The sequence below is a fragment of the Thermobia domestica genome, chromosome 13 (genome assembly GCF_964235325.1).
Source record: "Thermobia domestica chromosome 13, izTheDome1.hap1.1, whole genome shotgun sequence".
NCBI lineage: Eukaryota > Metazoa > Arthropoda > Insecta > Zygentoma > Lepismatidae > Thermobia > Thermobia domestica.
In genome coordinates this window covers 15,708,529-15,735,291 of record NC_137466.1, presented here as the reverse complement: position 1 = coordinate 15,735,291, position 26,763 = coordinate 15,708,529, and the positions used below count along the sequence as shown (strand labels likewise).

At 36.8% G+C, this 26,763-nt stretch overlaps 1 protein-coding gene across 1 annotated transcript in view; it reads right to left on the bottom strand.

Moving 5' to 3' along the window:
- Positions 1-26,763, bottom strand: part of LOC145668023 (uncharacterized) — a 135,444-nt gene that overhangs the window by 95,502 nt on the left and 13,179 nt on the right. The window contains exons 2-4 of the mRNA XM_081735488.1: positions 26,097-26,288; positions 7,898-8,128; positions 2,940-3,146 (exon numbers count right to left, since the gene is read on the bottom strand). Of these exons, the coding sequence (XP_081591614.1) occupies positions 2,940-3,146; positions 7,898-8,128; positions 26,097-26,288 (630 nt within the window). The remainder of the gene's footprint in view (positions 1-2,939; positions 3,147-7,897; positions 8,129-26,096; positions 26,289-26,763) is intronic.

The following is a 26,763-nucleotide window of genomic DNA, read 5'->3' as shown; positions in this document are numbered from 1 at the left end:
TGTAGTTGATAAGTGTTAGTGAGTAATTATGTGTGGTTTAGTTTTAAGTAAAATTTAATTAACTTTTATGTGTAGTGTAGTTGATAGGTGTTAGTGAGTAATTATGTGTGGCTTTGGTTTTAAGTAAAATTTAATTAACTTTATGATATTTTTAAGTCATAAAAGTGTTTTTGTAATTTATCCTTAGACATATGTAACTAGTAACATGAAAATAATTGTTTTAGAGTCAGTATTTATACTCCTTTTACAGTTCTATAATACATTCTTAAATAGTGGAGATATTTGATTTTTTGTAACTAGATTTAGTGATTTTTTGTAACCAGATTTAGTGATTTTTTCATTTTTGTAACTAGATTTAGCGATTTTTTGTAACCAGATTTAGTGATTTTTTGAAGTCAAAACCGGTTATAACCAGATTTAGTGATTTTTTGTAACTAAATTTAGTGATTTTTAATTTTTATAACTAGATTTAGCGATTTTTTGTAACCAGATTTAGTGATTTTTTGAAGTCAAAACTGGTTATAACCAGATTTAGTGATTTTTGTAACTAAATTTAGTGATTTTTTCATTTTTGTAACTAGATTTAGCGATTTTTTGTAACTAGATTTAGTGATTTTTTCATTTTTGTAACTAGATTTAGCGATTTTTTGTAACCAGATTTAGTGATTTTTTGAAGTCAAAGCCGGTTATAACCAGATTTAGTGATTTTTTGTAACTAAATTTAGTGATAGAATGTGTTAGAAGTTATTAAGAGTGAGATAGAAGTTATTTGATATGTGCTAGAAGTTATTTGGGGGATAGGGAGTGCGCTAGAAATTATTAGGAGTTGATTAGAAGATATTTGGGGGCAGGGGTGTGCTAGAAGTTATTAGGGGTGCGCTATTGTTATTGAGGGTAGGGTCATTGAGTGGTGAGTTAGTAAAAGTGCGCTAGAATCCCCATTTACCCTCTACTCAATGGTGGGCCACATGTGCATCCAATCACAAGAAAACATTAGCCCCTGTGTCAGCGATATCGCCGAAAATATCGGGAGCTTGGCCGACAGCATCTGCCGGCCGATAATGTCGGTGGAGTGTGCAAGCTACGATTTGAGTACATTGAAGTCGATTCCACCGCTGACATTATTGGCGCTTCCACCGATATTGTCGTTGCCGTGTGCAAATGACCTAACACACTTGTTTGCGTGTGGTAACTAAGCACTTCAAATACCCGCCAAGTAGCAATGATCTCATTTGATGGTCTGGCTGACAACTAACGTCACATACACGACAAAGCCAATAAGCTTGGGTTAAAACGTTAAGGTGAGTGCTAGCAGAAAATCTTCAAAAGCCAACCAAGTCCACTGGCTTGGAGTGTGCCAAAATAAAACAAACTTATTCTGAAAGAGAGTGTTTTCATCGGTCCCTATAATCGAAAACGTCGAAATGACGACTTCCAGAGAACCACGAAATAGCGTTTAACAGTGTGGTTCACAACTTTCTGGGAAACAATCATAGCCTTAACTATATTAATCTAGTTGAAAAGATTTTTCACGAAAGTTGAAAATACAGGATGTTCAGTGAGTTTGAAACTACAATTTTGAATGTTCCTCTGAACTTATTTTCTGAAAATGTCGGTGCTCTAAACAGGAGGAGCGCTTTAATAGAACTTAAGATATTAAAGGACCGTATGAGGTGAATTTCGAACATCACATAATGTGTGACTATTTCTGGATGTTTCTGTACGTGACTCGAGATATGTCACATAAATGAAAAAACACGACTAGCATAATGGTAAACAAGAGATCATATATAATAACGTACTGTATAAATCATAGCATTCTTTCGTATCTATTTGAGCTTGTTCAAAGCTTGTTCAATGCAAACAAAAGTCATACGCAACTAATAGTAGTAATTATAAGAGAATAGAAAAAATATAAAAGTAGATGGCAGTGAAACTGCTCATGTAAGTTTTATCAAAATTCTGAAGTTCACTAAGATATATTCCAATGCCCCCCCTCCCAAACAAAATTCTACTTCAAAAAGTAATACATATCAATTTCCCTAATCTCTAAGTTTGATTTCTCTGATATCTTCGTAAGCTCAACAATTATTATGACTATCCAAAAATCCTTTCAAAACTCTAATCGGTTGTAGCTCGATCTCTATCACAGCTTGGTTTTCTCCTTGTTCCTTTCTATTTCTTACTCTTTTCTTATCCTCGGGACCGCTTCCTGTATTACCAAGGACTATGGCCAAAGATTTCTAAACCAAAGGACAATCACTGCTATGGATAGAATGAAAAGAGCTGTAATATCGAGACGTTTATGTCTTACAGTATCATCTGCTTCATTTTCATTAGTGTGTCTGTTTTCGTTTTTCATTATGTCTTTAGCTCCTATCTGCACCATGGTAGCCTTCATTCTGGCTTACCACCACTACTCTAGGACGCATACTATTCAACCGCACATGGACACCTCGATTACACATCCTCCGATACGTTCTTGTTCACGACGGTACGAGCCTAACTAATTGAGTCTACTGCCGGGTTATCTAAAACATATTCTCTTGCTCTATCCATATCGACAACGGCTAACCATATGCTGGATTCATATCCTGGTTTAAGAAAATGTACGTAAACGTCACCTACGACAATTTGTACTGATGAACTTCGAGTCCCCAACTTTAAAAAATCCTTTAACGTCAGGGATTTGACAAATTTTCCAAGCTGAATCCCAAACTCAGGGGGACTTTGCTTTCCCCTCTCCTCAAAAGACGCCCCTGAAAGAGCCTGTGACGCACGTAGTAGTTGTATTTACAATTATTCAAGAGGTCCCAGGAAGCAGTATTACCCCATGATAGGTAAATTTCTAGACTAATTGTACGAGACAACATTCGTAAAATTCGTAGCAATGATTCGCGTTTTACTATGTATTACTACTACTGAGAAGTTGTTCTTACCTGGTCTTGTACGAAGCATTAGATGATAAAAGGCTCTGATTAATTCTTGGTTTGAAGGTTCTGCAAGGTGACTATATTTTCTCAAGCAGTAAGTCTGTGCGTCATCCCACGACAGCCTCCGACGATAAAACTTAAACACACGGTCCTTTACGTACAAACTTTCTGCTGGTTTCACATCACTTGGTGGATTGAAATCTGGATCTGAAACTAGTCATTAAAAAATATCTCAATTTGCATATTACAGTTGTAAAATTAGAAAATATAAAGCAGAAATAAAATATATTTATGTAAAAACGTATCAAAGAAAATAATTATTCTATCGAGAAAAATCATTGTAGAACGTTCTAATTCAATGCTACTGTTGCCCAGGTGACGAGAAATAAGTTTTCTCACCTCGTTCTCGTACCATTTTTAGAAATATCGATTATCGAAAGCTTCATCCTCGTCCTGGTTCTCGGAAAGTTTTTACCCTTTCGTTTCCTTTTGCAAATTTACAAAGTTTATGACGTGATTTTTTTCTTAACTTTATCTAAACGTTACCAAAATCTTTCCGCGTCATAGCCGTCCACAAAGTGTAATGCAACAACATTAAAATTGTATTTATTTTTAGAGTACACTGTGTGTTCTTGCCTTGTGTATCTTCAAACGATGTTCATTGGGTTGGTATGATCATTTTATCAGTTTATAGTTTTACACTATGAATCATTTAACACTAATATAGTGTTTGAGATCTAACACTTGTGTGAACTAGTGTTGCTCATGACACTCGAGAAGTTTCTCTCCTCTTCTCGAGCTTAAAAACGTTTTTCTCGTCTTGATTCTTGGCTTGTGTCAGATGAGGTGATAAATTTTCCTTCCTGTGAGAAATACTATTCATTGCTCATGATTAACAATGGAAAATGTCGGAAAGATTAGAACACACACACTCTCAGATACAAAATATATTTTCATCTAATTAATCTTTATTTATAAACTTAACGAACAATTTAAATTCAATACCTTCCTTAAAACTTCCAAAACAATTGAAGAACAATTACCTCTTAAAATCAATAATGCTGTAGTGTGGCAATTTGTACAAGAGCGATTTTTCTTTTGATTCTTCCATAACTTCATTATGTGATAGATAGGAAGGGTTAAAGAAGTTCATCTGGTTCTACCTACCACACATAAAACTCATAAATTGCATCTTACAGTCATGGATAAGCAGCAAACTCTTGATATTATATCAACTCTCCATGATTTGAATCTATAAATATTGTGCTAACCACTAAAATAGTAAGAAATACGAACTTTTTTTACGATTTACATACAGGTCTACAGTACAACTACGAACGTAGTAATTGTATGCAGCTGAACCACACAATTAGTTTTTTCCCTGTTAACATTCTCTACATTAGATGATGAACCAATAGATTAACTTTAGGTGTTATTCCGTTCCCTTTAGCTGTATTATTCTCTAATTTGTACTTTGCTTAGAAAATATTTCATTTCATTTACCATCAGCAAAACATCTTACACCTTCAATCAATCAACATCTTACACCTATTTTTACATCTTCATGCTTTGTATCTTAATATTTAGGTATTCTGTAGTACGATTTTTATAATCGAATAGAGATAGAGAACAATTTTATACTCTATGGAATTAAATTATGTTTCTCCCTAATTTTTATAAATTGAATTTAGAAAATTTTGTAATAATGCACTACTTAAAATTCCAAGGTGAAAATTGCTTTTTATATGTATATTTGTTATCGTATACAAGTAACTACATCCCGTAATATATAACTTCACATAATTATTCCGTATTCTACTGATGAAATGCAAGAATTTTTGATAGATATACGCTTGATTATTTTTAAAAATATACAGCATACGCACTCTCGTATCTCCTCGTTCTTTCCTACACCCAGTGTGAGCATGCGTTGTCCTACAAAAATAAGAGATGTGTATTTATTGGCTCTATATTCCTGTATATATAGGGGAGGGCATTGTATCTGTGAATACTTTTAGAGTTTTCGAAATTTCGGGGCTAATATTCAGCACTTTCCCCCCAATTTTTGTCATATATTTGAAGTGTCATCTCTTCGTTATCAGATAGGATAATTTTTAAACGTGTTACGTAATTACAATAGCTTTTATAAGATATCATAAGAACCTATCTGTTTTGTTCACAGGTACATTATGGCCATGTCTTCTACCTTTGAACAAAGTGATAATTACAACGTTTCTGCGGCAATAATATAAAAAGAAGCCATAAATATTAACAGTTATAAGTTGCAGTAAAAGGTTTAGCTATAAAAAGTTCACCATAATTGAAATTTTATTAATTTTAATTCAAAATGGAAAGGAAGTTCTAACAAAAACTTGTGAACAATAAACTTGAGTGTATACAACTTTTAACATTATCTTGCTTCTTTAATCCCAATATTGCATCTACAATTTCATCAACAAAATATTCAGGGTCTCCTTTATTCGTTAAGAACAGCACTAACACAAAATCACCAATAACACAACTGTTCGTTTGGAATTTCTTTATTTCTTCTAAACATTTTTCTGAATTAAAGATAACTTCCCTCAAGGCTTCGAAGTCTTCATCGCTAGTCCTATCATGAAAACTAATGTTCGGAAGAAGATAATCTTTTGAATCACTTTGCAATAATTCTTTTAAAATTCGAGGTTTCACCAACGGTCTCTGGGTTATACTATTGCTATTTGTTTTCTTGTTTATTTATGATTTTCTTTTTTCGAGAGCTTCCTTTTCAAGGATGCTTGTAACAATTCTTGTTCTTCCAGGTTTTCCGCTCGTTCCTGTCTTCCGTGGTGCTGCTTGTGGATAAGGTCGTATTTGCACAGGTGAAATGCTGGCTGTGGCAGTTGCAATAGTAGTCGCAGGAAGATCTAGTAAAGAACTTACCTGACATGATACTATATTTGCACATCTCTCTGTAGCGGATGATGTTTTACCTTCCGTTGGTTGGGGCTCTTGGGATGGCTGTTCAGACAGAATTGATGTTGAATTAGGTCGAGGGCTTGTAACTGGTTGTTCTGGAGGAGGTCGATCAGTAACGAAGGAACACAGAAAATCATCATCGGTGAAAGTACTAGGGTCCAACGGGAAAATTCCAGTTGATTTAAGTCCACTAGTTATATTAATAGTACTGAATGCTCTGTTATACATTTTCCCTACAATCTTTGCAATTCCATAAATATGAAATGCCAGGATTGTACCTTTGAATGCTATTAAATACCGTTCAAAGGTACACGATGCATTAATGTTCATAGGTAGAAGAGGGTCACCATTACGAAAAAAAGTTCTCCATTAGCTCAAATATTACACAGAACTTAAAACTAAATATACTGTTGTACTCGCCAATGATTCTATCCCAAGGTTGGGCAAATAAATATCAGAAGTTCCGAAAACCGAAGAGCACAGAACTCAAAAGGTAACTACAAAAATTCTTCGCTTTGGGGATGAAAAAATTAAATCGAACACTATTCGGCACAACAGTCAGTAAACAACTCCCAATCGCGTTTGTAGTGCCCTTTCTCCGTTCCTCTTTCAAACGAATTTTAATCTCTGCACCTAGATAGCTCTGAATTCGAAAGAAGTACAAGTATTCAAAGGTACATTGTTTCAAAGGTACAACTCCTTTCCCTACCATTACATCCCTAAAAAGTCCCATATTCGATACAATTTTATATGCAGCTTATTTTCAGGAGGTGTAGTTCCATTTTCAATTTTGACCTTTCACTAACCAGTCACTAATTACAGCCTGATTTTATTTTGTTTATCCTCTCACAGTACATCCTCGAAATGACCACTTGCACAAAAATAGTATGTATCACACATCTCTTTCACTTCCTTTGCATAGGTAGCAATGTCCTTGGATGCACGGCAGCACAGGCAACCTCAATTATCGCACGAAATGTTGTTCATAGGTAAATTCTGGATCTTAATGGAATGCACCATGAACTTAAGATCACCTAGCAGTAGAAGTTCAGAGGCGTGTGATCCGGAGGATGTGGTAGCTAGTCTACCAGCCTCGACGCTCGGTCCTCCCGCAGGAAACGTCTGATCCAGGTAATTTTACATACCACATTTGCTAAAGGAAAAGGGTCCACCCTGCTGGGAAAATGTTGGGTATGAGCCATCCTCCGATAGAACTTATGATAGCATATTGCCATCTAGCAGCCACAGGTATTGGTCGGTGTTCAGGGTGCCGTGGATGAAGAAAGAGTGGTCCAGTAATCCTTGTGTCAAAAGCTTTATAAAAGACAATAGCATTTTCGTCACCAACGCTCCCTGATGTACCAATGCAATGCGGGTTACTGTCTTTTCAGTAGCAGTGATGTTGTTTGTTAACTTCCATCTTTACGTTAACATACGCCTCTCCGGACTAGAAAACGTTTAGCGAAAGATCAGGATTCTTTGCCAGTTCCACCGTCCATCAGTAAACTGCATCTGACGGTCTAGATCTTCCTCTATCAGATGTTTCTGCATCTGAATTATCTATTTCTTCACTCACACCAGGCAAACACCGGAGGGTACCTAACATATAGATCCCAGGTCGCTTCCCTCCTTCCCCGTTTCTTTCTTCTTTCTCTTTTCCCTGGATAATGTGCTCGTTGAGGGACGTCATCCCTCATACGTGAGAGGCTGAAGACCATAGATGCCGGTAATGCCTAGCAATGTATATAAACACAATATGCCCCGCCTATGATAAACAGAAATGTGTGCAAAAAGGTTGTTTCCATTGTGTATAGTACAGGTTCCTTAGTATTGTTGACCCCATGTTTCAGATATCGAGTCATTTGATTGGTGTTTCGGTAAATGCTGTTTCTTGAAAGTCTTGTTTATGTTGCATGCAAACCTTAAATCATTATTAATTTATGGAGAGGAATGTCCATTCTTCCTGAGTCAATAGTTATTGCATTGATTATTGCTACGTAACTTACTGTTTTCACAGAGAAAGGATCTCGGTACACGGCAGTTGAAAGGCAAGAAAACACCAAAATTGAAGTCTCTCCTCTGAAGCAAAAGACATTTGTTATTCATCGTATGATTGGTTTTGTACATCAGAAGAAAGTTTATGTTCCTTAGTTGATCTGTTAGAATCGTCGTGTTTGTGTTGATCCAAATCCAGGTTTCATTTAAGTAACGACCTCCGAGCCACACTGTCTCCACACCTAAAAATAATAATAATAATAATAATAATAATAATAATAATAACAACAACTGAAGTAAATAACAACTTACGAAAGTAGGTCTATACAGGGCCGGATTTCCCAATAGGCCCGGGCCTATGGGCGCAAGCTCCCAGGGGGCGCACGGCCGAGAGAATAAAAAATTAAAAAATATCTAGAAATGAAAATAAATAGCCACAATTTAACATATTTTTTGAATTGATTTTAAAAAATCAGGCTAATAAAGCATTCTGATTTTGAAGTTCATTGGAACAAATAATTGTTGGTAAAGTTACACTATTTGCATCGCGGAGTGATGTTTAAGCAATTAACATATAGGCCTGATATAATTTTTTAATAAAGGTTTTTAGGAAAGTAACTTTAACCAGACTAGGGGGCGGAAAAAATTATTGGGCCTAGGGGCGCCAAAATGCTAAATCCGGCCCTGGGTATATAGATAAGTAAGCTTAATAAATACAAATTCGCAGCATATTCGCAGTGAAATAGCAGTTTAGCATTTATTGTTTTATGTAGATTGCATTATTGAATAATACAATTATTAAAGAATTGGTTTGAAAGAGTTTCCCAGCAGAATACCCATTCTTCGCAGGCAAAAATAATGTTTATGGAAAATATTTTCAGGACATCAAGTTTTGGAGATATTCAAACAAACCATACATCAAGTTAATGGAATCTGTTAATGCAAAGGATTAAAGATAATACGCATCATGTTGCATCAAAATGTAATAATCTTCGCAATCATAAGCATGGAGAAAAAGAACTGTTTTGTTTTCACATATACTACGACAGGGTTTGTAAACTTTCCAGCTTTATATGGAAGGGGATTGATCGACAATACTAATAACAATTTATTCAATGTATTCCTCTTGCCTTTTACAGTTCATTACACTTCCGCCAACGGCCTTGCAAGTACAGTCATCTTTGTAGCAAATATATATATATATATATATATATATATATATATATATATATATATATATATATATATATATATATATATATATATATATATATATATATATTTGTCCTCACGCTATATGTCAACAGCAAGAATGATACCATCATTGTTTACAAAATATATTCATCTCAACTCACTTCACCATTTTGAATTTTGTGAAGAGGCAGAAGCTGGTATAGTTTCTGCATGAATTGTATAATAACACCAGCGGAAATGCACGTTCTTCGCACGGGGAGAATAAGTGCATACGACCCAATTGAAACATCTTCCCTTTTAAGATATACATTTCAATGATAAAATTCCATAAATACACTACTACTGGCAAAAATTTTGGAACACCCCTACCACGCAAAGAATACGGACTTGAATCGGACTGACACAACAGAAACCCACTTTGAGGTGGGCACATTGTTCCAAATATTATTTCAAATGAGTCAGCTAGGTCTCGACCCAGAAAACTATGAATTCGACACTTTATCCCTCAATATGGATATTTTATTTTCATCTATTTTCATCCACCATGCCGATTGGAGCTAAACATCAGCTTATACGGTATCGGGGATTGTCACTATTCATCTTAGCAGCTCAAAAAAAATGAATTTAAGAGCTCCTCCGTGGCTAAGCGGTTAGCATACGCGCCTTTGGCGTGGGAGACCCGGGTTCGATTCCCGGCTGGAGCTTATGTGGTTCGGATTCCATGTTAATCAGTAGGTCCACGTCTCATATAGCCTCGCTGCTGAAAGGGACGCTAAACTAAAATCAACTCAACTATGAATTTAACACTATAGGCCACTTACGATTACTTTTCCATGTTACTCATCTCATTCCAACGCTGGAAGTGTTAGCTTTGTCTTAGCCCACTGAAAGCTGAACTTACGAGGGAACCTATCCAAGTGCAACTCTGACTTCGAGTCGAGACTATGGTAGTTGGATACCTTGTAGCAAAAGAACATAACACGAAAAGTGATATATCCTCGATCGCAACCGTTGCAGAGATATAAGCGTGAAAAGTTAGAAATTGAGCTCCATACTATACATTACAAAGTCAGCTTCCGGGTCAGATTTTTCGGAAACGGCCAGGTAAGGAAACTCAGCGAATACATATCAAATTAGTGTTGGGAGCCCACCACCTTTTGAATGAAAACAATGTTGCCCCCGGGCCACTCGCAGGGTTCCAGGGGTCCAACTCAAAATTGGCAAATGGAACCGGGGGTCAAGTAGCATATTGTATGAAAGCTATTGTTAAATAAAAGAAGATAGAACAAATCTCAACTCTCTATGATGACCCTGTACAAACGGGCAACTGGTCAAAATGTCAATACAACCTACATCAGAAAATATATGGCCACTCTTCTAAATCCGTTAAGTTGTGACAATAACAAAACAGAAAAACACGTTTAAAAGTGCAAGTGGACATACTTTTGTTTACTTATATTTCATCCAGATATTCTTCCAATAAATTGCATGTGTCTGCAAATAAATATTGTATTGTCACAGTATATTTGTGTGCTAATGTAGCTAATGTTCTATGAAACACTACCTTCTAGTACGTTCGCTATGTTTTGGCTCGTCTCCCACCCCACTTGGTTATCGCTTTCTTTCTCGAGTTTACAATATATCAACTGGTTTCCAACTTTATATTTGAACGAAATATTATTTTTGACCATTCCCTATAGCCCTAGAAAAGCACCCTCCGATATAATTTATTTCTGCACCATTATTCCAGTTTTCTCAACCGCACTCCTCTCCAAGTTGCCTCACAGTTTCAAGGTCAATCCTTTTCGTCTTTACAATCATGTTTCTAGTTCAGCAAATTCCCCGACAGAAATTTCACGGTGCAATCTGCGAATTTGGGGTCCCGATTCGCGAAGTATATACCGTTGCCTTTTGAATTTCTCACCCTCCACGACGGTTGCTATTGACAATGTATCCTTTCTCTTCTAGGACACGCAATCCAATGGCCATGGTCATTCTATGGTCCATCGGTCATTCGAAGTCACACTTATACTTGGATAAGGTCCATTGTGTAACTCTGTGAGAGACTCTGCAACAATTTGTTTAACTTCAATACCTTGCACTTTTAAACGTGTTTTTCTGTTTTGTTATTGTCACAACTTAACGGATTTAGAAGAGTGGCCATATATTTTCTGATGTAGGTTGTATTGACATTTTGACCAGTTGCCCGTTTGCACAGGGTCATCATAGAGAGTTGAGATTTGTTCTATCTTCTTTTATTTAACAATAGCTTTCATACAATATGCTACTTGACTCCCGGTTCCATTTGCCAATTTTGAGTTGGACCCCGCCTGGGACCCTGCGAGTGCCCCGGGGGCAACATTGTTTTCATTCAAAAGGTGGTGGGCTTCCAACACTAATTTGATATGTATTCGCTGAGTTTCCTTACCTAACCGTTTCCGAAAAATCTGACCCGGAAGCCGACTTTGTAATGTATAGTATGGAGCTCAATTTCTAACTTTTCACGCTTATATCTCTGCAACGGTTGCGATCGAGGATGTATGACTTTTCGTGTTATGTTCTTTTGGGACAAGGTATCCAACGACCATAGTCTCGACTCGAAGTCTGAGTTGCACTTGGATAGGTTCCCTCGTTAGACTTAACGGCATCGATAGTGTCAGTATTCATATGGCGACTCCTAAAACTATGAATTAGACACTAATATCTGACATTCTCGAATATTGTTATATGCCACACCCTTCTCACATCATCCTTAGTATAACTTGGGGTATCTTAGTCTATAGCATTTTATTCCCAGGTCATGTGTATGTGTACCAAGTTTTGGTTGTAGTTGCTTTAGGCAATCCAGAAATATGGTGACACACACACACATTCATCTTATATCAAGATGTGTACGAGGGATTCTTCAAAGGGAAGGTTGGGATTCTCTATAACATGGCAAGTGGACCCTAATCCCTACGTTCCTTTGGGGAATCCCTCGCACACATCTTGCGGAGATTTGAAGCGTACATTTTTCAGTAGAGCACGCATGACTTCGAGTGTCATGTTCTAAACCGCACTCTCTACGTTGCGTTTGTTTTTGAATTACAACCCTTTGAAGTTCATTTTTCTCACGCTTTCGGCACCTTATATCGCCAAAACTATCCCTCACTGACCAGTTCCACAGGACTTTTTTTGCTGGTTTCTGTGTTGGGAATAGTGTTACAAAATTTCCAGAAATTTTGAACCTGCTGGTAGAAAAAATGTTTTTTTTTCCGGTTTCTTTCCGGAAAAATTTAAAAAATTGGGAAAATATCAAAAATCTTTGTACTAAGTTAGTTTTAGTAGTAATGGGACAGTTTTTTTTTCGAACGAGTGAAAAATGTAAGTTGAGAAATTTCAATATTGTGAATATTTAAAAAAAGAAGCATTCAAAATAAAACTGTTGTAATTATTCTTGAAAATTAATAGTCGGCACTCATTTCCTTCATATGAATTTTAGTCGTTTACTCCTGGTTATGCATTAATTACAGACTTTTACAATTGCATACACATCTACCATCACTAAGCGTTTCTGTTGCAATAGCTAGGGCTCTTGAATGAAACTGAGTTCTTAATGTACTTTTTTATCTGGTAAAATTTTATGAATTTTAACCAAATTACTTCTTTAAAAAAAGAGCAGTAGGCAAATTTCATTAATACTTATGTAAAAAGTGACATATAATTACTATTATTTAATATTCAAATACAGACTTTAAAATAAAATTTATGTACAAAATTTTGTATGTAAACAAACACGTTTTATAGTGTAACATATTACATATATATATATATATATATATATATATATATATAGAGAGAGAGAGAGAGAGAGAGAGAGAGGGTGATAAGTAACTCCACCGACAAACTTTGGGAGGTGATTCCTTATATGAAATGAAAGAAAAAAGTTCTAATAAACACGGGTCGAAAAACGTCTCCTTTCAGAGTTATGAACTGCCGATAATTCGAAAAATCATGTCCGAAACGCCCTGCCTTAGAAACTATAGGAACTATCCCAAACGGCTTAAGGAATTACACCGGAACTAGTATGCGATCTATCTAAATATCCATGTTTTACCATCCTCCGTTATCGGCGAAATGAACGCGCCATTAGTACTTAAAGGAGTATCCCTATACCTCAACTTCCTTTTTACAATTCGTTTCGCCGATAACAGACCACGGTAGAACATAGATATTTAGATAGAGCGCATGCTGATTCCTTTGTAATTCCTTAAACAGCTTGGGATCGGTCCTGTAGTTTTTAAGGCAGAGCGTTTCGAAACATGAATTTTTCGAATTTTCTGCTGCTCATAACTCTAAAAGAAGACTTTTTCGTCCCATGTTTATTAGAACTTTTTCTTTCATATCATATAAAAAATCACCCCAAAGTTTGTTGGTGGAGTTGCCTACCACCCTGTATAATGAAAGTGACTATATTTCTAACTTAACAACTCTTGAACCACCAGACTTATCTCGATAAAAATTTTGAACATAGATGAGGTTCAGACCTGGGATAGATTTTAACATTTCACTTTGAAGGTGCAACTTGGAGGAAGGAAGTGTGGGTATATATTGAAAATTACGATCTTAGTGTCGAACCCATAGTTTTCGAGGTTGCTGAGATGAACAGTGACATTTCCAATGAAGCTTAAATTTCAAATTCAGCACTGCAAAATGAGGGAAAGGGAGGGGAAATATATAAAATGATCGAAAATGACCGATATTGGTGTCAAATCCATAGTTTTCAGGGTTGCTGAGATGAACAGTAACACTTCCGATGCCGTTTAAATCCAAATTCAGCGCCGCAACTTCGGAGAGGGAAAAGGAGTGGATATATAACAATGATCGAAAATAGCCGAAACTGGTGTCGAATCCATAGTTTTTGGGGTCGCGTGGTGAAAAGTGAGACATACGATGCCTTTTAAATCCAAATTTATTTCCGCAAATTGGGGAGGGGGATAAATAAAAATGATGCAAAATGGTCGATATTAGTGCGAATCCATATTTTCAGGGCCGCCGAGATCAACAGTGACAGTTCCGATGCAGTTTAAATCCAAATTCAAAGCCGAAACTTTATGGAGGGGAAGGGGTGATATATAAAAACTGATCGAAAATGACTGATATTATTGTCAAATCTATAGTTTTCGGGGTCGCTGAGATGAGCAGTGACACTTCTAATGCCATTTAAATAAAAAACTAATCCTCTTCACTTGGGGGCGGGGGAGAGGGGAGCTATATAAAAACGATCGAAAATAACCAATATTAGTGTCAAATCCATAACTTTTGGGGTTGCTGTGATGAACAGTAACACTTCCGATACCGTTTAAGTCCAAATTCAGGCACACAACTTGGGGGTGGGGAGATATATAAATACAATCGAAAATGACCAATATTAGTGTCGAATATATAGTTTTCGGGGTTTCTGATACTAGTATCGAATTCATAGTTTCTCGGGTCCCGAAGTTCATTAGTGACAGTTTTGGTGTACTTTTTTCCCAAAATGAAACGTATTCTCCCTGTGTGAAGGACGGGTATTCTGCTATCTTTAATAATAACGAACGGAAGGTTCACATGTTAAATTCTTTAATATATTTGTCGCTGCTCAAATTTACGCACTTCTGCGGTGTATGTGTGTATATGTAAATAAGATCATCTCCGTTTTTCAGTTGTTAGAAAAATATACAAATAATAAAGAGGGATTTTTATCAGGTATCAGAAAACTAAAAGCTAGAATTAAAAGTTCTTGCTTTAAGTATTTTTCCTACTAGCGAAATACGTTGTGTATATGTTGCAGACACGTTACAGCAAATAAGATTAGCGTCAGGCGAAGAAATAAGTTTTTAAATTATATTTTCTGGGTTTTGTCAATATTTCCGAATAAAAGATTTTTTTAAGGGTTCGAAATTTCCGGAAATTTTACGCAGCACAAGGAAGATACGTATCTCCATAAAATATACATTTTATTTTAACATACCGGTATTAACTAAAATGATTCTCGTCGTTATTTTAACGCTTCTTTGCCATAAAATGGTAACCTTGTCAAATTACTTAACCCGTTTACAATTTTCTCCTAACTGACTTTGACCCGAAGTACACACATCCAAAGATGATCTTTCTCCAGATCATTAAATACGTTCCAGGTGCGAATGTAGAACAAATAGTCCAAACTAGAAATGGATACATTGTAAAATCAAAAGATCCAAATTTTGGAACCTATTTACGCAACAAGGCATCTTATGAAATCTTCGGGAAAAACGCAAAATTAACAAAAAAGTCTGATTCTAGGCCTAAACAGCCACCACCACCCAAGAAATTGCCAATGTTGTCTGTTGTTATCCGTGGTGTTCTTCCAGAGTTTACGGACGACGAAGTACGCGAAGAGCTTCTTCAAGAGGGCATTAACATTGACAAATGCATACGCATTAAAAACAATAATGGGCCAACATATATGATTCGTGTTTTGTCCCAAAACCAGCAGGCCATCGATCATCTTCTGGCACACGGTGCACCTATTTATAAGAAAATTCATAGGGTAGAGCCTTCAAAAATTCCTGGGCCAGTGCCTCTTCGGTGCGAGAGATGTCAGACCTACAACTCGCATTTCACAAACAACTGTCCAAATCAACCGCGATGCGGATATTGTGGAAACCAACATGAAACCAGGTTGTGCCAAAATCAACAACAACCTCCAAAATGTTCCACATGTGGTGAAATGCACCCCACATACAGCTATCGCTGCAAAGCAAAGCCCCCGGCAGAACCCACTCGTCCGGAGTTTACTCCACCATTCGAAGTTCTGATAAAACTACACCTCCAGCTCAATCTATTCTGCATCCACTCAGTATCGAAGATTTTCTACGTTACTTCACTATAGTGCTTCAGAACGTGCTGCCATTTCAACGCGATCATATACTTCGTACCATAACTGCCACTTCAAAATCTTTCTTTAACATCAATATCCATGGTACATATTCAAGACAGTATGCTCACTTTCAAATTGCGCCTCTTGAAACCGTCGTTTAAAGCCATGTCTCTTCTGATTCTAATTATGAATTTATTGTTTATTAATATTCGATCTTTCCAGCAACACAAACTTCTCTTATAACATCTCTTACTGGAAGAACAAATTGATATTTTTGCTCTGAATGAAACTGCACTCAAACCTAATGTCACAGCTCGCATCAAGGGTTATCACCTTCACCGACATGATTACATGAGACCAGCCGCCAGAGCTCAAAGTGGAGTTGCAGTAGGTTTTTCACCAAAATTACCATTCCGACAATATCATCCACAGGCTTTTGGCAATCATCCAGAACATCTTCTGTTGTCCGTTTACTATCCATCCATTGTTATCAACGTTGCTACAATCTATATCCGGCCGAGACACCAAATACTATTTGATTTTTTCAATTACATTGCCCAGAATTTTCGGAATATCATCATTATGGCTGATATCAATATTCACAGTCGCAACGACCGAGAAAAACAGCAATTTATCGACTACGTAACGCAACAACTACATTTACATATCCATGACTTACCTAGTCATACCAGACCAAGCAGTCAAACAACGCCAGATGTTGTAATTACGTCACTTAATCTGGTCGGCGATTGTAATATCCAGGTACTTGACACAATAGGCAGCGACCACTGCCCAGTAAAACTAACGATCAATAAAGGCCGTTACTGCAACAACACTCCGGTGTTCCGTACCGTCAAACGTTACGATAAAGCAGATTGGAATACGTATAGGACAACCATTGAAAAATATATTACTGATCTTGCAGCACCAAGTACTGAATCTGAATTGTATAACACTATCTCACGACTCACAGATACCTTAACCTCTAATGCTGAAGCATCCATTCCTACGGACAAAATCTGTCCTTCTAAACCAAAGTTACCGCCTCAATATCTGGCCATTGTAAAACGTGCACGTCAGCACATTCGTGAATACTATCGTACTGGAAACGAGGCACATCTTCATTGCTATAGACAATGGCAACGAGCAGTGAGAAACTATCTCATTGCATATAAACGGAGACATTGGATTAGTGCTTGCAATACGTTGAGAGACGAAGCACATCCTACCCGCTACTGGAAGAAATTCCATCAATTAACGGGAAAGAATACTGTTACATCATATCCACTCCATCTCAATAGTGTTCCACTACTTTCAGACACAGACAAAGCAAATGCTTTTGTAGATCAACTACAAGCAGTATTCACTCCAACTGAGTCTCCATGGCAGAGCGAACGTATTGATATTTCCAGTGTACCTGCTCTACAACCCTCTGTAACACATCAAATCGACTTACCAGACCAATTACTGCTCCCGAATTACATTGCGCTCTACGAGGAAAACGAAACACAGCTCCAGGAATAGATGGCATCTCTTATAGGATGCTAAAAGAATCCCCGCCTCTATTTCTTTATTAATTTCTATTTATAATTTCATTCTCAGCACTGGATATTATCCGTTACATTGGAAAGTCTCAAAAGTCTGCATGTTTCATAAACCGCACAAGCCCATTCATGATGTTAGGTCTTACAGGCCCATTCAGTTAACTTCTGTCTTCAGTAAGCTATTTGAAAAGATTCTTGTCAACAGACTACATATTCATCTTAAAGAACATGATCTGTTACCAACACATCAAGCAGGTCTTAGGCCTGCCTTTTCTATTAGCGATCAACTGCTACGTCTCACGACAGTTCTCACCAATCAATACAATAAAGCCTTTCCACCATGTTTAGTCCTTATGGACTTACAAAAAGTTTTTGATAAAGTATGGCACTATGGCTTGCTGCGGAAACTACAGTCACTCCGATTACCCACTTGCTACATTTGTCTCATTTACTCTTTTTTAAGTAATCGAATAGCATATGTTTCAATAGGAAATGTCCTATCTAGACCTATTTTTCCGCACACAGGCGTACCTCAGGTATCTGCACTTAGTCCATTATTATATATCTTATATGACTCAGATATGCCTTGACCACCGCCTAATGTCTACATTTTCCAATATGCTGACGACACAGCATTTTTATCGCTTGGGAAAACTATATATCAGATCAGTAGAAGCCTACAACTGACAGTCGATAATTTTCTCATCTGGTGCAGGAAGTGGAAATTAACTGTCAATTCAGAGAAAACGCAAGCCCTAGTATTTCTTCCACCTAAGCGTAGAACTAAAGTACGCCGAAATCGTGCTAATCTTACTATATCAGTTGACGGGCATTTTCTTCGACCAAGCGCCTCTGCTATGTATCTGGGTGTGGTATTTGATACCAAACTCACCTGGAAACCTCACTTTCAAAAACTGGCGCAAAAAGCATCTACTAGATTAAATCTTCTACGCCGCCTTACGGGCACGACTTGGGGACTAAGTGCGGATGTCTTACTAAAGACATACAAAGTTTTTCTCCGACCTCTTCTGAGTTTTGGTCACATTGTCTGGTGTCACAATTCACCTAAACTCTACGAGAAGTTAGCAGTTATGGAACGCCATGTTATTCGCCTGGCATATCGGATTCGCTTGCCATATCCAAATTACATGACCTACGAACACATCGACTTTCCAGCCATTTTCGACCATCTTGCTACACTCCGGACAAGATACATTCAGTCACGCATTACAAATGCTCATCCACTCTATCTGGACACTTTAAGACTTGATGCTCTCACGGATGCTCCGTATCGATACCAGCACTCACCGCTCACCATACTCACCACGCTATATGTTAAGACAACAAATTTGGACGCCACAGAGGGAGCAATATTTGATATTTACGTCATCAGAGATCATATACCTCATATTTTTCCATTTTAGCACATGTTTCTCACTCATCACTAACATTGGGCTATCATCACGTCTTACATCAGTCTCGAGTCGCCCCGAGACAGAAGATCTAACGCTCATGTGTCTCAACTAATGTTCCCCAATGTGTTTGTGACGTCAATTGCACTTCATATCATTACCATACCTGCTTATATATATATCATATACCTATTTACATTTATCCTTTAACTATATTTGTATATTTGCACCATTAGTATGATATCTTGCACCACATTATATTGTTTTGTTTTTCAAGACTAATTTTACGTCGTTTTTTTCTTTTCTCAATCTATTGTTATTTTGCATTGCACTTAGACCATCTATTGTACCTGTACTAGCACCATCAACATGTATGGAAACCTATGCCAAAGAGAGGGCGTAACCCTCTAATGGCTGGGGTTAGTTTGTTTGATATGAAACCAAGTATACTGAAATAAACAAAATAGATGATTAAAGAAATCTCCCAAACCTAATCCCTTACCTTAAAAAAAAATACTTAAGATAATTTAAATGCGTCTATATTAATTAATCTGACTAGGATTATATTTTATTATCTTCTGTAACCATAACTCCATTCTATCACGGTGCTAATTTTAAAGATTGGTGCAAATATATTTGTTGCGACAAAATTTCCCTGTTCTAATACAAGGAACGTAAGTACTCAATGATCTTAATTGTAAACTAATACAGTAATTATAAAATATTTTCATTTGAAAAGTATACTGTAGTAATAATATTCCAAAATGTCAATTTTTCAATTTTTCCGTTTTTCTCCAAGCTCGGGGAAAAAACGGTAAAAACCTGTTTTTTAACCCAAAATTTCAGGCCTTTATAATACTAGTCGGAAATCAGCTCCCAAAGTTTGTTCAAATAGTTTCTTACCACCCTGTATATATATATATATATGTAGGTATGTGTGTGTGTGGTGTGTGTGTGTAGGCGTGCGTATGTACGTATGTATGTACGAGCAACGCCTTAGGCATTCCCCTTTCACTTCCAAGGACTTCTTGTATGCTTGTTCTTCCCTAAACTTGGGTTTAAATGTCATTGGGTTTGTCACCAGTCAGCTTGTGACCCCAACAACTATGAATTGGGTATCGATACCAATATCGGTCTTATTTGATTATTTATACATATAATCCCTTTCCTCTTTCTTGAGGTGCTGAAAGGGGTTGAACTCGTACTTAAACACCATCGTGAGTATTACTATTCGTCTAAGCGGTCCAGAAAACTGTATAGTCAATACTAATATCGGTCGTTTTCTTTTATTATTCTTACATGTTATCATTTTCCCCTATTGGGTGCTAGGAGTATCAAACCCCCCTCTTCCACTGATAGCTGAACTTGGATTTGAGCGGTTCAAGGAATGTTACTATTCATCTCAGCGACGCCGAAAAGTGTAAATTCGACATTAATGCCAGTTGTTTTCTATTATTTTAACACGTTATCCACTTCTTTCAGGCTCTAGAGCAGTTGTTCTCAACCAATGTGTCGCTACACACTGGCAGGTCTTGAAGTCCCCTAAGGTGTGTTGCGAAATTTTAGAATTTAAAAATCATGACGAATCCAATAATATTTTACTTAAAATCAAGACAGAGTGTATCAGTCAACACCTCCAGTGATAGCAATAATGCTCAGTGATATATAGATTCATTGTAAAAACTAATTGGTTTCACTATTATAATAGATATTATTATTATTATTATTATTATTATTATTATTATTATTATTATTATTATTATTATTTATAACAAACATATCAAACAACTGTGTCACGTTGTCCTGGATGTTCAGTAAAGTGTGTCGCCAGTCTAAAAAGGTTGAGAACCACTGCTCTGGGGGCGGGGGTAGGGATACTGAACGTACGCCTAAATAGTATCAGAAATATCATCATTCACTTCAACAATCCCTAGAGTAAGAACTATAAATCTGACATCAATGTCGGTCGTTTTCATTTATTATTACAAATCACCTCTTCCCACCCCGTAGGTGTGCTAATAGCAGGCCCGTATCCAGGGGATCTAGGGGGCGCCCCCCGAAATTTTTGCTGGCCCCCTAAAATTTTCACGGTAGGTTTGCAAATAAACTATAATATGGTGATGAACTATAATATGGTTGGATTGACCCCCAATAACTTCAGCCCCCCCCCCTACATTTTTGGGCTGGCTACCGGCCTGGCTAATAGGCGCTACACTTGTACCCAAAGAGCATCAGAGGTGTCAGTATTCATCTCAGCGACCCTGAACTCTATTGATTTAAATACCGGTCATCCCCTTCCTAGGGGGTCCTGTAGGTGTTTTACTCCACTGCATTTTTTTCTCTTTGTTTCTTTGCGGACTGTGAGTCATATGTGTAAAAAGTTCCATTGAAATTGCTTCACGTGTTTCAGAGTATATACACGAGTAAATACAGGAGCAACGTCTTCGGCCTGCCGCTGTAAATTCCCGAGCAAGCTGGTAAGCCTGTTTCGTGCCCAAACTTAGGTTTAAATGTCATCGGAATTGGCATATAACTGTTTAGCTACTCCGAGAACTATGAGTTCGACAGTAGCCTTTGTCATTTTCGAAATGTGCCGCCCCCTTCTCAACTACCATTCCAAAGGTATCTGAATTTAGACTTGAACGTTATAGTCCTGGATTCACAATACATGTCCGTAAAAAAAAAAAAAAAAAAAAAAAAAAAAAAAAAAAAAAAAAAATCTGGGTGCATGGAATTTTACTGTTGTATCGGGTTCTTCGACCAATCGTTCTCTATTATTTCTTGGGTAGACATCTCAACTATGGCAGCTCATCTCCACAGACACCTTTTTCCAATATGGTTGCCAAATAGCATAAATAAGTAACTAAATCACCTAGAAAACTCATCTTGGTGTGGAATTATAGGTTATCGAGATCAGAGAATTCAAATATTACCATAAAATTGCTATATATTGAAGTAATTTATATATTACAGACAAAAAAATACATTGTAGGGGAACGTGGGGCATAATGGGGAAGTTAAGATATTTGCTTTTCTAAATTGGTAACCAATATCTCAATTGCAGTAATTTTTTGCAGTAGACACGTTGAATATTTATTGTAGTATTTCAATCAGCAAATCTTTTCAAAAAATATTGTTTTGGACCTTTTTGCTTAGCTTATTCCAAAAATGACTCTTATCCTCATTATGCCCCCTACGTGGGGCATAATGGAACATTGGATTTCAGTCAACCCCATTATGCCCTACGCCATACTGCCCCGTACACTATTACATCTATAACATCCAGCTCTAATATAGACTTATCATTATAAAACAACAATATATGATTACTATTATACAACACAACTTGAATCTTATGAAATATTTATTAGACTCAATAATCAAATATAACAAAAGATGAGTACTCTTTTTCTTTAAAAAAATGCTGATAATTACTTAAAAAAGTATAAGGTACATTCTGAATTAGGCGTTATTAAGAAAAAGAAAAAATGTGATCATTGGGAATTCTACTACAAAGTTTATGCAGATTCCATCGAATTTACAACAGTATTCAATTTCATCGTCATCGCTAACAAATTTGCTTCCATCTTATAATTCAATGTGATTTATTCACGTTAAAATTTGAAACATGCGAGGTCTGCTACATCTAAAAGGAACATCCAATTTTCCATTTGACCATTTGTAACTTTTCATTATGATACGGTTTGGACTTTTAATATAGGATATTTCTGGTAAAAATTTAGCAGTAAAATAGCACTCACTCAATTTTATCTTTCTTTCTTGCTTGCTTCCTTTTTCTTTTAGTTTCTTTCTTCTTTTTTTTCACTTTGCATTAGTAGTTTGGAATGGAAGATATGACCTACGCTACCTACTGGGTTTATTGGAAGGTAGTTTGCATCAGTACGTCCAATGAATACTACCGAATTTACAACCGAACAACGCGGAAACAAAGCATGTATTAAACTGTTGACATTATATTAGATGTGTCTGTGAGATCTACAGTTCTACTGGAATTGAGTATGCTATCCTTTTTGAAAATGCCTTAATGAATGTTTCAAGCATCTTCTATATATTCGAATAGTCCTGAAAAATATATAAAAACAAACCTTATTTCTACATTACTGTTGGATTTCTGGTAACGGAAATCTATAATGTTAGGTTCTTTTCTTACTAAGTTTAAAATTCCACATTTTTACCTGTTCTCCCTTTTCTTTTTCTTCTTTTCTCTCCCTCCCTCCCTCCCTCTCTCTCTCTCTCTGCCTCATTTCTGAACCTCTGTGTAATAGACATCCATTGGTTTCAATTTTTTATTGTGTGTGTTTCAGTTTCTCCCTTAATTAACTTATGACTCTTGTTTCGTCTCGGTTTTGTTATTGCATTTTATCGATACTAATACATGTGTAGTTTGAAATTAGAATGCTTTCATGTTGTTAGCTAATTTTAGTATGGGAGAGAAGAAAGAAGGAGAGAGAGGGTGGGTCTCTTTACCAGACACGATTATGGGATAAGAAGGTGTATATTGGGCTGCCTAGCTGCACGGCGTTTCCAGTGGATGCATGTAATTTACCCAGAACATAGCAGCAAGAGTTGATATTCACTGTGAATGCTTGTTGATCATAGTCGATATGAATGATTCTTTCCCTATCCCAAAATACAATTACCATCACTTTGGCAGCGGACTTACGCTGTCGAAATTTCTTGAGTTTGATGAACCCGTATGTCGCTACTGTTTGTTTTCTGAATCGTAGTGATGGAGCGACATTTCAACAGTCACCAAACGGATCAAAGAAATTCGTGCGAATCACAGTCAAAATGAGTCGTCATTGTGCGTGAAGCAAGCACACAATGTCGTTTTTGATCGGTGCTCAACCCTTTTGGGACCCAATTTAAGGGTAACTTTCTGATTTCTAGTTCCTGAGAACACGTTCCACAGATATTCCTTTCATCATTGGAACTATCTTCGGGCCAATTGGTTTATCTGAGAGCATCGCCTCGTGCTGAGAATTACTATTCTCCATGGTTACTGAAGTTTCGAGTTGCCCTGAATGCACCTTGCTCTCCGTCGATGTTTTCCTTCTCTTGAAGTTAGCAGATAACACTTTGGTTGTTCCATATGTAAGACTTTATTCACCCATACTATCAAGTATTACAACGTTGACCTCCGTGGCATTTACACAATCAGAAGAATATATTTCATCACTGATCTCGTCTACTGTGGGTGAGTCCCATATTTAGCTTCATCTTGAACTCATATATCAAGAGTATTTAACTGCAACTGATGTACAAACAAGAATCGCTTTATCATATACTTCAATTATACCTAACTGTTTGTCTATCTACCCTGTTCCCTGTCAAAAGCTGGAAAAGTTTCAAACCCTGCACGTATATGCGAAAAAAATATGATACTGCTTGCGATAATATTAACATAATTTTTGGACACCTGAACTTCAATATTAGAGCTCGAGTCACCTCATGCGTCATTTAGGAATATCCCTTTCCGGATCCTGGCATTTTGGGCTATTTTTTAGACTTTCAGTCAAGCAGCTACTGCATCGTCACTATTTATCCTAGGATCATGGTTCATACCTCATTCTCTTCAGAATAGAGCAGGCTTTCAAATGGTATCACTTCCATGCCCATACCATATACGACGAGAGGAAAAATTGATGTCAAAGAAAAAATTTTGATGGGGATTTTTTTTTTCCAACTTTGGGCCCCCCTGGCCCTCCCCTGTGTGAACGTAGAGACCTCCAAAAATCTCATGAATAGTACTTGGTAAACTAAATGTGTGTACCAAATTTCAAGTTTATATCTTGAATAGTAAGGGCGGGAGAAATTTTATCAGGAATTCCCACCATGCCCAAAACTACCGCAAAACACCATGATCTCAGGGAAAAAATTCCTGAGACATCCCTAATTACCCTAGGGTCATGTTTCGCCCATCACTCTCTTCAGAACAGAACTGCCTTTCAGACGGTATGGCTCACGTGTCTTTATCATGTATGTAAAGGTGGAAAATCCCGAAGAAAGGGATTTTTTGGTCTAAAAATCCCTTTTTTCAACTTTTGCCCCTCTGGACCCCCTGTTTTTACGCAGAAATCGAAGAAACAACTTCTGGTAAATACTACTCGGTGAGTTGAATGTTTGTGCAAAATTTCAATCTTCTACGTGAAAAAATAGGCCCGCCAAAAAAAATTCCTACCATGCCCCACTTTTAACCTATATAGAAGTATATTTTTAAAAATTCCCCGAGACATCCCTAATTACCCTACGATAATAATTCGACCGTCGCTCTCTTCAGAATGGAACTGCCTTTCAGACGGTATGACTCACGTGGTCCTATCATATATGTGAGGCGGGAAAATGACGAAAAACGGGATTTTTGGGGTAAAATTATCCTTTTTTTTTAACACTTTGCCCCTTTGGTTCCCCACTGTTTTAACACTGACATCGGAACAAAAAATCTGGTAAATACTACTCGGTGAACTGAATGTTTGTACAAAATTTCAATCTTCTACGTTCAGAAATAAGCCCGCCAAAAAATAATGAACATAGGCTTAAAAAGGGGAAAAAATACATTTTAAGACTATGACGTCATCACCTCCTATGTCTGGACGCAGGACGGTCTGAAACCATATGTAATGTCTTCTACAATGTCTCTGGACTTGAAAAACAAAACAAAAAAAAAACCGGACGAAAAAGCTCAAATAGAAGAGAAATAACGCAATGTACCATGAAAAATGCGTATGGTACAAATTGTACCAAGGATCCGGAAAGGGATATAAGATTTTTAGAAGCAAGAAATGAATACAATTTCAGTTACTGAAGGAATTAGAATGTAAAATGTGTCTGATATTATGTTCTCGTTGATTTCATGTTCCATCTTCATTATACTCTGGCATACCTTAAGAGTGGTTATTGCTTATTAATATTCTAAGGAAACATAAATTAACGCATATGAGAATAAGGTAAATAACAAATGACTTAACCAAAAAACTTTAATATTACAAATCTGTGTTATACTATAAATCACTATCTCCATCAGATGATATTGCTGCAACTGTAACCTAGAGTAGTTGTAACAATCGTTATTTTATTGATATTTTATCTTTATATAAATTCACCTTCTTGCAAAGCACTTAGATGAAATAAAGCTAAATGATTTGCTAATATCACTCACTACTTTTGGAGTAAAATAATCCATTAACAATGGATGAAACTTCTTGGTCATCGTCTAATTGGGCAAGACGTCCTCCCAACGTCTGGCATTGCTTCTTGGCGTCCTCCCACGAAACTCTCTCAGTGCCTAACAAGTACCATGTTGTATTTGAAGTGATCAGTTTCTCATATCTGCTCTGTGGAAGCGAAATATCTACGATTAAAAAGAAAAATATGAAGAATTAAGTATGTTGAAAGCTTACTTTTAAAGAAAGATATATATCCACACAAATGAAAATTTTGTAAAATTGTTACATGTTATAAAACTCTTTAAGATAAAATGCGAATGTTTAACAACAGTAATTCGATGTAAAGCTTTCCCCGCTTTTCGATCCAAAATATTAGGTAGTCTAAAAAGTATAGAGCCTTTTGCGCACGAGATAGCGATAGTGTTCAAATATCTCACAATATGAGCCACAGCCTAATGTCACTTGCTAGCTGACAGTCAAAGCTAGCAGACGTACAGGAAGTGTTGGAGTTTTTATAATCAGAGTGAAGTACTGCTCCGCGAAGATGAGTAAAATTTCTGTTAAACTGTGTTATATTTTACAATTTCATTTTTATAAGGGAACAATGCTGCAGAGGCCATGAAGAGACTTGTGCTGTTTATGGGTATGATACGCCATCGA